Raw genomic sequence first — 13,303 nt, 5'->3', positions numbered from 1 at the left:
AGAATTCATTAAAAACCGATTGGCTTGGCTTGGCGGCAGGTCCGGTTTCCAGCCTGGGCGGCCCGGCTGCCTAGCTTGGGCCCAGGCCTGACTGACCCGCAACTGGAACTGCTACAAACAACTCAGACCTGCCCCGCTGAACAGGGCCCCTGCCTGTAAAGCCAAGGCTTGACTCGGCTCAAGTGGCTACTCTCTCTCTCTCTCTCTCTCTCTCTCTCTCTCTCTCTCTCTCTCGCTGGATTCACACCTTGAACACCAGGTGGCTGTGAAATTCCCTGGGATTCTACTGTTCTACCCAGACTTGGTAAGTCAATTAACATATCTATTTAAAAGAGAATTTTTTTCTACATTAAAAAAAAAAATGGGCTTTATGTGTACATTGGAAGAAAATTGGGCTTTGTTTGAAATTTTAGGCACTCTGACAATGGAACAACTATATGAAAAGATTAATATTGATCGAATTATTCAGTTTATTACTTTTCTTATCCTCATTTTACTATTTAAAAAGATCGTCAGCTTAAGTGCCAGGATAACAGTCTTAGAAAAACTTGTTAAACCGGTAAAAATGAATTATAGAGAAATTCAAATTCAGACAGAAGAAATAAATAGTGAAGTTGTTTCAAAATTGGATCGTAAGGTTACAGAAAGAAAGCCAGTTTTCACACAATCACCCTTAATTTATCCAGTAGCCGTACAGCAGCTACCTGATGAAGAGAATGAACAAAATACTTGGGTTCCAGTTGAAATGTTAGACTTACGAAGATTTAAGGAGGCAATAGCATCTTATGGCATGCACTCCCCATATGTAAAGCAAATGTTAAACACCTGGTCAACTTGTAATAGGATTATACCAAAGGACTGGCGGGAATTGGCACAGGCTGTTCTTGAACCCGGACAAAATCTCCAGTGGAAAATGTGGTTCAGTAATGAGGCTAAAAATATAGAAAGACAATGGAGGGATAGCGGAATACAAGTCTGCCAGGATCAGCTTATTGGCGAAGGCCAATATGCTTCAGTACAAACACAATGTTCATATGATGTCCAAACCCTACTTCTATGTAAAACGGCAGCTTTGAATGCATGGGACAGAGTTGAAGAACCAGGAAAAAAAACTGAGTCATTTACAAAGGTTATACAGGGCCCCAAAGAATCTTTCACAGACTTCTTACAAAGATTGACTTCAGCAGTACAAAAAATGGTCCTGAATTCAGAGGCTAGTCAGATAATAATTGAATCTTTAGCCTTTGAGAATGCAAATGCAACGTGCAAAAGAATAATTAGGCCGTTAAAGGCAAGATCTGCACCTTTGGAAGATTGGATTAGAGATACAGTTAATGTAGAGGCTTATGACCATGATGATATGTGGGTAGGAAAAGCAATTTCAAAAGGTTTGAGCAATGTTAGATGTTTTGGATGTGGAAAGCAAGGACATTTGAAAAGGGATTGTAAACAGGTCATTCCTAGAAATAATGTTTATTCAAGGAACACTGGCAACAGAATGCCCCTTCCTTCTGGAGTATGCAGAAGGTGTGGTAAGGGAAAACACTGGACCAACGAATGTAGATCAACAAGGGACAGACAGGGTAACCCTCTGCCTCGAGCTTCGGGAAACTCCCAGAGGGGCCTCAGGCAGGCCCCCACAGTAAATCCAGTTCAAACCTTTCCTGCAGTTGTAGAGGAAACCCCTACTCAAAGCAACTAAATAACCAAATGTCTATTGGAATAAATCATGTTAGTCGAGATGATGAAACAGAGAAAATAGGAAATACAGGAAAAAACATAAAGAAAATTTTTTGGCAAACTTCTATTAATGAACAAAGACCAAAACTAACAATAAAAATAAATGGTGTTTTGTTGTCTGGTTTGGTAGACACAGGTGCTGACATTACCATAATTGCACCAGAATTCTGGCATCCAACTTGGCCTCTTCAGGAGGTAAACATTCAACTCTTAGGAATTGGGACATTATCTAGAGTGAAACAAAGTGTAAGATGGCTTGAATGTATAGGTCCAGAAGGACAGAAAGGAAAATTAAAACCATATATGGCTAACATAGCTATGAACCTGTGGGGTCGAGACTTATTACAACAGTGGAATACTCAGATTAATATCCCTCCAATCTCAGAAACAAATCATAAATTAGTACATGTTTCTGAGAGAAATATTAAAAGATATTATTCTAATGAGTGCTCACCAGCCATCCATGTCATACAAGAACAGGGCACAACAACTGATAATCTTCCAAAAACATTAACAGCTCTACCTTTAAAATGGTCAACAGACAAGCCTGTATGGGTTCAGCAATGGCCTTTAACAACAGAGAAACTCCAGGCTTTACAAGAGCTGGTGGAAGAACAGTTAAATGCTCATCATATTGAAGAATCAACCAGCCCTTGGAATTCTCCTGTATTTGTTATAAAAAAAAATCTGGTAAATGGAGAATGGTAACAGACCTTAGAGCAATTAACAAAGTAATTCAGCCAATGGGCTCTTTACAATCTGGAATTCCTTTACCTACTCTGTTACCAAAAGGCTGGCCTCTCATAGTTATTGATTTAAAAGACTGTTTCTTTTCAATACCCTTACAAGAAAAAGACAGAGAAAGATTTGCTTTCACAGTGCCTACTTATAATAATTCTCAACCGGTTAAAAGATTTCAATGGAGGGTTCTCCCACAGGGAATGTTGAATAGCCCAACTTTGTGCCAATATTTTGTAAAACAGCCATTAGAAGTGGTACGTAAAAAATTTCCTAAATCTATAATTTATCATTATATGGATGACATTTTATTAGCTGATTCAAATGCAGATACTTTAGAAAGAATGTTTGAAAAAGTAAAGAAAATTTTGCCTTGCTGGGGATTACAAATTGCTTTAGAAAAGGTACAAAGAGGACATTCTATTAATTATTTAGGATATAAAATAGAACTTCAAAAAATTAGACCTCAAAAAGTGCAAATTAGGAGAGATCGACTACAGACTCTTAATGACTTTCAAAGATTATTTGGAGACATTTCTCATCTAAGAACTATTGTTGGGGTAAAAAATGATGAACTGAATAATTTGTTTAAAACCTTAGAAGGTGATAAGGACTTAAATAGTCCAAGAGAATTATCACCTGAAGCTGAGAAAGAATTGGCCTTGGTAGAAAAGAAAGTACATGAAGGGCACGTAGATCGTATTGATCCAAAGCTGGATTGCATCTTCTAGGCATTCCCCAACAGGAATATTAATGCAAAGGGAAGATATTATATTGGAATGGATATTTTTACCAAATAAACCAAATAAAAAATTAAAAACTTATGTGGAAAAAATCTCTGACTTGATTTGGAAAGGAAAATTGAGACTTCGTCAATTAGCAGGAATAGACCCAGCAGAAATTGTCGTACCTTTAACTAAGGAGGACATTGAAAAATTATGGATAGAAAATGAAGCTTGGCAAAAAGCTTGTAGTAATTTTTTGGGAGAAATTAACAGCAAATATCCCAAAAGCAATAGAATTGATCTTATAAAGAGAGCTGATTGGATCTTGCCTCAAATTGTGAGGAAAAAACCCATATCTGGAGTTCGTACATTTTATACAGATGCCAACAAACAAGGAAAGGCAGGTTACAAATCAGAAAATTTAAGTAAAGTGTTTCAAAGTCCTTATAATTCAGTTCAAAAATCAGAATTGTATGCTATTCTGTTGGTATTAATGGATTTTTCAGAACCTCTCAATATAGTAACTGACTCTCAGTATGCTGAAAGAGTAGTATTAGATATTGAGACTGCAGAATTTATCCACGATGCTTCAGAATTAACTTCATTATTTATTCAATTACAAGATACAATCAGAAAAAGGAGTCATCCTTTATATATAACTCACATCCAATCCCATACTGGTCTGCCAGGCCCTCTAGCACAAGGCAATGATGAGATTGATAAATTATTGATAGGAAATGTGCTGGAGGCCTCAGAATTTCATAAAAAACATCATGTAAATAGTAAAGGTTTAAAAAAGGATTTTTCCATAACCTGGCAACAAGCCAAAGAAATAGTAAAGAAATGTCCTACTTGTTCCTTCTACAATCAAACGCCATTACCAGCTGGATGTAACCCAAAAGGTACTCAAAGGAATGAAATCTGGCAGATGGACGTGTTTCACTTTGCAGAATTTGGAAAAGCTGATTCTGTAATCACTCATTTGCTAGAAGTTATGGCCATTATGGGTATACCTGCACAAATCAAAACTGATAATGCTCCATCATATGTCTCTGTTAAAATGAAACAGTTTTTTGCTTATTATAATATAAACCATGTTACAGGTATACCACATAATCCTACAGGTCAAGCAGTTATAGAAAGATCAAACAGAACTCTAAAGGATATGCTAAATAAACAAAAAGGAGTAACAAAAACCCCCAGAAATAGACTACATAATGCTCTATTAACTTTGAATTTTCTCAATGCCAATGAGAAAGGAACAACAGCTGCAGAGAGACATTGGATAATAGAAAAAACTACAGAATTAAATCAACCTATATACTTTAAGGATGTGCTGACCTCAGAATGGAAACCAGGGTATGTGTTACGTTGGGGACGAGGTTTTGCTTTTATTTCTACAGGAGAAGATAAGCTGTGGGTACCATCAAAATTGATAAAGGTTCGATTTGAACAAGAGAGACCTCTTAATTAGAGGAGGTGATAGTTCATCAACTATCGTAAACATCCAATTTAAACTAACTTACACCAGTAACACATGCCTTTTCATTTAATCAGATAACTTGTCAAAAAGGAACATCCCCAAAAAACCTTGGGGAAAGGTTTTTGTTTTTGTCTTTTAGGAGAATGAAGGTTAACGAATTTGAAGAACACTGGACAAATGAGACAACTGAAGAAAAGGAACAAATCATCTATCCTAAGAAACAGAGTGAAATGGAGTATGGGTATGTTATCTAAAAAAATTTTATGTCTTCCTAAATGTTTGTTTCTGCTTTTCTTTAAAGATTTAACACTATTTAACTTCTAATAGTCCCAGTTCAATTAAAATTTAAAGCTGACTTTGGAGTTGGAGAATGGCTCTCTCCTTCTTTAAACTCAAGCATGTTGTTAAAAGGAAAATGCAAACTCCCTGTATCATGCCAGAGGAAAAGAGCCATCTTCTGCTATGGGACAGGAGAAAAGCCAAATTAATTAAGGGACTATTCTATTACGAATCTCAACTCTTTGATTCTATTCTGATTCTTTAAACTTTTCTTAAAGTATGAATTTTATATCAAAATTTACAAGATCAATATATATAGATATATATACATTTTAAACTTTGTTAAGATATAAATGGTCATATAGAGTACTAACTAATTCTAAAAAGTCGCATATATAGTCTTTGTGTTCGAGTCTCTTATCAGTTTTTTGCAGGAAATCACGGTTAGGCCTAACATCAACTGAAGTCTCCAGGAAGAAGATGGGGCCCCACAACAACAACAATTCCACGTGGACAATAATAACATCACTAAGCTGACAAACATCATCTACAGATCAGCTTTGAACTACAAAGTGCTCAGAGCAATTTTGAGAAGAGCTAGCTGAGATGATCCAGTCTCAAAGACTACTTGAATAAGGATTTGAGATAAACCCTGAATTTTGGCATTATACACAGACTGGATAACGAAGGATATATTTACCTATATATATTTATACATATATATATATATATATTTACCTATATATATTTATACATATATATATATATTTACCTATATATATATTTACATCTATGAAATTTTACACCAGAATTTATTATTTCATGTATTTGAAGAGAAGTGTCTTCTAGAAGTGTGTAGGTCAGTTAGCCTTCAAAAGCAGAAACTCAAAAAGATGGAAAGTGATGGGCACGGTAGTGCACGTCTTTAATGCCAGTACTCAGGAATCAGAGGCAAGTGGATCTCTATCAGTTTGAGGCCAGCCTGCTCTACAAAGTGAGTTCCAGGACAGCCAGGGATATGTAAAGACCCTGTCAGTTACCGTATCATTTAAATTTATAGGCCTTTTGTCCATATTATTTGACATGTGTAAACAAAACAAAAAGAGACATTATAATGCTTGAACAGATTGTTGACACAGTTTAGATTTTTTTCCAAAATAATTAATTTTGTGTAATTGAATGTAAGTATGTGGCTTGAAATCATAACAATTCATGTAGGTTCAGATTGCCTTTGGTATGAGTTTTTTTCAGATCCTCAAAGTCTAATGTTATATTCAAAGACTTTAAGAGACCAATTACACACTAAAAGTTTTACAGTTACAGGGTTGCTCTGTGTTGTGACTAGGCATTAACACATTGATTACATTCTTAAGGTTTTTCTCCAGTATGTGTTCTTTTATGTACTTGAAGATGACTGGAATGTACAAAAGCTTTACCACATTGTTTACATTCATAGGGTTTCTCTCCAGTATGTGTTCTTGCATGCAAATAAAGAGCACTATGTTGAGCAAAGGCTTTACCACACTGATTACATTTATAGGGTTTCTCTCCTGTATGTGTCCTTTTGTGTACTTGAAGATTATATAGCTGTGTAAAGGCTTTACCACATTGATTACATTCATAGGGTTTCTCTCCAGTATGTGTTCTTTTATGTACTTGAAGATGACCGGAATGTACAAAAGCTTTACCACATAGTTTACATTCATAGGGTTTCTCTCCTGTATGTGTTCTTTCATGCAGTTGAAGAGCACTCCGGTGAGCATAGGCTTTACCACACTGATTACATTTATAGGGTTTCTCTCCTGTATGTGTTCTTTTGTGTACTTGAAGAGTATATAGCTGTGTAAAGGCTTTACCACACTGATTACATTCATAGGGTTTCTCTCCAGTATATGTTCTTTTATGTACTTGAAGATGACAGGAATGTACAAAAGCTTTACCACATTGTTTACATTCATAGGGTTTCTCTCCAGTATGTGTTCTTTCATGCAGTTGAAGAGCTCTCCGGTGAGCATAGGCTTTACCACACTGATTACATTTATAGGGTTTCTCTCCTGTATGAGTTCTTTTGTGTACTTGAAGATTACATGGCCGTGTAAAGGTTTTACCACATTGATTACATTCATAGGGTTTCTCTCCAGTATATGTTCTTTTATGTACTTGAAGATGACAGGAATGTACAAAAGCTTTACCACATTGTTTACATTCATAGGGTTTCTCTCCAGTATGTGTTTTTTCATGCCTTTGAGGATGACTATGATATTCAAAGGCTTTACCACACTCAATATATTCATTTGATTTCTCTGTAGTATGACTTTTTTCATGCCTGCAAGAATAATTGAAACATTTAAAAGCTTTACCACATTCAGTACATTGTTGAGTATTTATATCTGCATGAATTAATTTTACAATTTGGTCTAAGTATAAAGAGAACTCAGATCTTAAGGTTTTAACTTGTTTACACTAATGTTGTTCCCGTACATTAAGGATGACTTTACATATTTGAATATGCCTTGATGGTAAGAACCTTTATTACCTGGCTCATATTTGTGGCATCATTGTTCTCTGAGGTTTTTAACATATTTGAAGAGAACTAGGAGAATTTGGACATTTATGCCACTTGTTCCATTGATAAAGTTACCTATATTGTGAGTCATGCTGCATTTTCAAAGTGAACCAGAACAAACAGAAGCATTTACATAGTCCTAGAACTCATAGGGCCATTCTAGGGTATGTTTGTTGATATATTCTCAATGAAGCTGGAAAACCAATTGTTTGTAAACTTGAATCACATTCAAGAAGTTTACTCAACATAGGACTACTACATGTCTTGTACGTGTTCTGAAATTGATAGATGTACATTGCTTCTTCCATGTCCTTATGATTTTGTGGCTGGTATTCAAAGTGACATATGATATAACTATTAAAGAAAGAATAACAACAAGAATATTTCCACATTTCATTTACAGTTGGACTTTCTGTTCCTCATCAACATGTGGTATAGGGAATAATGTTTCTCTACAACAACCACCCCTTTACTCTTGACTCTAACTACCTATTTAACTGAAATTAGTAAAGACAGAACAACTATATGAGCAACTATACTATGGACTATTTGCTTATTACAAGGTTGTGTATATATTCTTATCACATTTTCAATGAGTATATCTTTTGTAATATGAAATAATATGAAACTAAATGGATTGCCATTTGTATAGCATAACTTTCATGATGCTATTATTCAAATGGTGATTTGCCATAAGGCATTTTTTTGTCTTCTTTCTTAAAAGAATCACTTGCAAACACAATTCACTTACCTGCCATTGAGGTATGTGTGTTTATGAGCATTTAATGATCATCAATGTATTTTAAGCTGTAATTATTTACACTGTTTCATTTAATTAAAGCTTCTACATAATATATATATATATATATATCCAGAGGTCCATTTCTATCAGCTTTTACAAGAAAATTACCTTCCATGTTTTTGAGAACTTTGACAATGTTCTTCAACTTCAAGATTTTCCCAATTGTAGCCTAAAATATAAGACAAGAAAATGTATGAAATACTACAGGATACTGGAAATTTTACATTACTATCTTCAGTGATCCTTAGAACCAAATCTGATTTATTCATTTCATTCTTCCTCATTCTCAATCAGAATTGCAGAAGAGCATCAATAACTAAGAAACAGTTGTCCCCTTATTTAAAATGTGAAGGAAAATTTATAGTATTACCTATAGCTGTGAGGTTCATATAGGTCTCCACCATTACATCTTTGTAGAGATTCCTCTGTGAAGGATCCATCAATGCCCACTCTTTCTGAGTGATGTCAACATGTACATCATTATAGGTCACTGCATTCTAAAATATGCCATACATAAATATGCCATCCATATGTATAAAACAAAAAGCATGATACAACATTGTAAATGTGTGCTTCTTTGACAATATAGCCACATAATTCTTGTGAGTGCTACACATATTCTATAACTCAGACATTACAATGAAACCATCAACTTATTTCACAAAGAAACTGAATAGGAGGTTCATCTCTTTTTTTTTCTGAATGCTTTGAACAGGATATCACCTTGCAAGAGAAATGCCTATTAACAGAGATAGAGAGACAAGCAAACATTTCAACAGTACTGAGCACACATCTGAGAAATTGTATGAACAATTAATAACTATAAGGAAGATTTGTAAGCTGGGTATATTGGCTCATGCCTTTAATCCCAGAACTTGGAAGGTAGAAGCAGGAATGTGTGCTTCTGAGGTGAAAGTTAGCCTAGTCTATGCTAACTGTATCTGCACTGAATCTTCCATTCAAACAAACAAAACAGATAAGATGAACTCAGAGATTTTTTTACTGAAGATCCTACAAAGAGTTCGGCATTCACTCCAGTTCTGTATTAATCTTCCAGAAAACTGTTTTGGTCCAGTTTAAACTACTTTAATAAATCTTAAAAATAGGAACTGCACATTTAAAGAGGTACAAATAGAAAGAAGATAACATTAGCAATATCAATGATGATCATAAATAATCAACACAGGGAAGGAGAGATGGCTCAGAAGTTGTGTGCTCTTACTGGTCTTGCATATAGATGGGCTCAATTATCAGTATTTATATGGGGGACTCACACAACTGTTCATTATTCCAAGCTTGTGGGTTCTAAAACTCTCTTTGGACTAATGTGAGGACAGGTGAACATGTAGTACATATCCACGTATATAGACAAAAGAATCATATTCATTAAAAAAACACAAAAAGCAAGAAGAATGTCACACAACTGTAATCTAATGATTCAGATGCACATACCCTACATCTAGGAAGAGATTGGTATCTTCTACTGAATTTCAAAATTGAAACTGGGGGGTAAAGCTCAGCAAAACAACATATACTATAGGGCCATCACACAATAATATATATTAAAAAAAACCTGGAATGTTGAACAACCTTTAATCTCAGCATGTGGGAGCAAGAGTCAGGTGTATCTCTGAGTTGGAGGCCAACCTGGTTTACAGAGATACTTTTAGGAGAGTCGGGGCTACTCAGTCAAATTTTTTCTTCAGAAACAAAAGTAGGAACAACAAAATTTAAAAACATTCAGGCTAACAAAGTGACTTAACATTGAATACCAATTCCATCAATTGTATTTTATGTGATTTAGTGATACTATCTATACTGGTGGTGAAGTTATGGCAGCAGAAGAAGAAAGTTGGCTGATTCATTTCAACCACAACATAGTAGAAGCATAGAAAAGGAAATGTGTTGAGTTTATGGAAACACATATCACAAACCTCAATGAGATATTTTATCCAGAGAGGTTCCGCAAGTACCCCAAAGAAATTCAACAAGGAGAGACACATGTTCAAATACCTCATCCTATCTGGGAGCTTGTCATTCAGTTGACTAGATTCTCACCCAGGTCACTATAGGCTCAAGGGTCATCCTTGAAGAAAATGCATTTAGTCACTTCAATGATTCTCATAGTCTGCAACAACCCCTACACAGTTGAAATGTCCAAAGTCTCTTTTGACACTCAAGACAAATTCTTGGTTGTGGCATCTTATAAAATGAGAAAACAATTTAAATATTTCCAACATGTGAATGACACAGAAAACCCATTACCATCCCAAAGGAGAGAAACTAAGACACAGTGAGGAAAGACTGAAACCCAGCAGGGCAACCATTGAATCTGGTACTTCTGTGTCAGAGACATAGGGCTTCATTTTCAAAGGGCTTAAATGTCTCTCTCTCCACAACTTCCCATACATCTCTCTCTATGATTACTTCCACTCCATATATGTAGCTAGCTCTCCATGTAAGATGTCTCATAGCTTAAGTATTTCAACATCTTATGGTCTCAAAATACAACTCAGGTTTCATCCTTATAGTATCATGTAATGAACTTACACAGTCTTCTCATTGGTGATCTTACCATACAAATAACACAGATGCCTACAACAGAGCTGATCTGAAAATGCAGACTAAAAATGCATAATCTTAAATTTTATATCATTCTTGTCTCCATAACCAGGTCAACATCAATGATTCCCCCAAATTTGGTTTGTAAGTTGTGATGGCCTCTGCCATACTTGGACCAGAGTTGCTGCAGGCCTTGAATAAAGTTGCTTCCTGGGACTGGCAATCACTTTGCCTAATCTCTCCATTAACTGAGGGCATATAAGGATGGATTCTAACCCTTAGTGCACCTTGCTAAGCTTCCAATGTACAGTAAGGGACACCTTTTTAATAGTGATAATCTCCCTGAACATTGATGACTCTTTTCAGCATTTGACTACCTTCTGCAAAGTCATAGTGCTGTTTTTCTCTACAACCTCGAGACTTTTCATTTCTTTATGATCCATTTCTTGATTTTTTTTAATGTAGTACTGAATGAATCATAAGTAATAGCTATCCAAGAGAGTCAATATTCCCTTTAAGAAATCAGCCCCATTATTTTTTTTTATTTCTGCCTTACTCAATTTCTTGAGGACATCGACAAAATGAGAAAAGTTAGGGGCCAAAATATCATACAAATGACTTCTATTTCAATTCCCTAAAAAATCCTTTGACCTCTACCTCCACTGTTCACAATACCTTTAAGAGTACTTTATTCAAAGTACTACAAGAATAACCAGTTAAGCTCTGTGTGCAGCTTTCTATGTCCTCTGCCAAAATCAAAATCAGAGAAATCACTGACCACCACTCACCTGTGCACTCCAGTTCTCTCCTTCACCAATTTTTCTATGCTCAACATATCTAAATTTTGATATGCTCAACATTCCCCCCAAAAGTCATCATTCCCAGCACCTTTGAACAACAAAATCACTTTTGGCTTACCACATTCTGTTACAACTTGCTTTTTTCTTGCTTTGATTCAATTCTCTACACAAAAGCACCTAGGTAATAAATGTGCTTATTTGGCTCATTCTGCCAGATCACAATCCACCATTGTCAGTGTTTAGGATAGGTATTCAATCTAGCAACTGAAAGCAAAAACCATGAGGAATCTTTGTTTCCAGGCTTTCTCTCTAACATAGTCATTGTATTTTATGACAAACTTGCTGTCTTATCTAGTGCAGGCCAACTTTCCTAGGGATATTGCACACTCAGTGAAGGCTATCACCCATAAATCATCAATCAACAAAATCTCTAACAGAATTAGCAACTAGTAGTTCTAATGTAGCACATCTTCATCAGATGTTCCAAAAGGTGACTGTGGGCTCTGAAATGTTGACATCTCAAAGTAACTCAGACACAGAGATAATAATATATGAGACTTTACAAACCCAAACCCAATGAATCAACTACATCAATAACTTGAGTAGCAAAAAAAACATTGATGATGATAACAAGTAGCAAAACAGATACACCAAGAAATGAAGATATATAAGTTTCTGAGATCAAGAAGAGAAAACTAAAATTGCTCTTTTACAGAAAATCTCCAATTGAAAAACCTGAGGAGATCCTAACATAATGTAGTAATTTTCCATAAAATAAAAATAAGTGAAGTTCCATCATTTGCCAGAGAAGTAATATAACTACATCATAGCTAATACAAAAAACCTCACACAACACAGATGCTACCACTGATAAAAGGAGACAGAAAGACAGACCTACAAATATAACTTTGTCTCTTAAAATAGAATTATAAGTTTCTAATGAAAATCAAAATCAGAGAAATCACTGACCACCACTCACCCTGTGTACTCCAGTTCTCTCCTTCACCAATAATAGAAAATGGGTTGGGTAAGGAGACTGTTCCACCAAAATTGGAATCATTCACTTGAATCCTGATATTTCTACATTGTGAAATATAGTTTTGTCTACTAATACTATCTCATTCTCCTTTGATAAAGAAAAGGATGTCTGTTAGAAAATTTAGAAAAAATTTTGTTTCCTATGATTGAAGATTAGACGTAAACCTGTATCAGAGAGGGGAAAAAATTAAATAAATGAAAAACAATATTTTTTAAAGATATTGTAAGATTTTATTATATACATAAAGCAAACTGATTTCTCTAATTGCTTTATAAGTCACAACAGCTTTTGAAAACAAGTCTAGATGCATTGTTTATATGTATGTGAAGGAATATTTTCCATGTGTGTATAGGTGACAAAACAAAGAGCATGTCAGATCCCCTGGATCTGGAATTGCAGTTGATTATAAGCCTCCAAACTTGGGTGCTCATATCTGAACTTCCCCAAGAAGAGTACTTGTTGAGTGACATTTGCATCCCAAATACTACTTTTTTTTCCAATAAACGAAATGTCTTTCACAGATTAACCACAACAGAAGCCTAAATAAGTAAATAAATGATCCCTGGGAA

General features: G+C 35.2%; 1 protein-coding gene across 1 annotated transcript; it reads right to left on the bottom strand.

The window, feature by feature from the left end:
* Positions 1-5,781: 5,781 nt before the first annotated feature.
* On the bottom strand, positions 5,782-11,755 carry LOC128102856 (zinc finger protein 431-like). Its single transcript, XM_052726747.1, has 4 exons — positions 11,684-11,755; positions 8,704-8,830; positions 8,442-8,502; positions 5,782-7,291 (listed from the first exon to the last, which is right to left on the bottom strand). Exons 1-4 carry the CDS (start codon positions 11,753-11,755, stop codon positions 6,334-6,336), a joined length of 1,218 nt encoding a protein of 405 aa, XP_052582707.1. The 3' UTR covers positions 5,782-6,333.
* Between the last annotated feature and the right edge of the window lie 1,548 nt (positions 11,756-13,303).

Source organism: Peromyscus californicus, unplaced genomic scaffold, assembly GCF_007827085.1.
Source record: "Peromyscus californicus insignis strain IS unplaced genomic scaffold, ASM782708v3 Scaffold_85__1_contigs__length_178635, whole genome shotgun sequence".
Lineage (NCBI taxonomy): Eukaryota > Metazoa > Chordata > Mammalia > Rodentia > Cricetidae > Peromyscus > Peromyscus californicus.
This window is presented reverse-complemented; position numbering and strand designations above follow the sequence as displayed.

Bases quoted from the DNA above. Each gene is read 5' to 3' on its own strand.
- LOC128102856 (XM_052726747.1), bottom strand. From the start codon at position 11,755: ATGTTGAGCATATCAAAATTTAGATATGTTGAGCATAGAAAAATTGGT. The intron at 8,831-11,683 runs GTGAGTGGTGGT...GGCATATTTTAG, and splicing joins GAGAGAACTGGAGTGCACAG to AATGCAGTGACCTATAATGA. The intron at 8,503-8,703 runs GTAATACTATAA...CTTATATTTTAG, and splicing joins TATGAACCTCACAGCTATAG to GCTACAATTGGGAAAATCTT.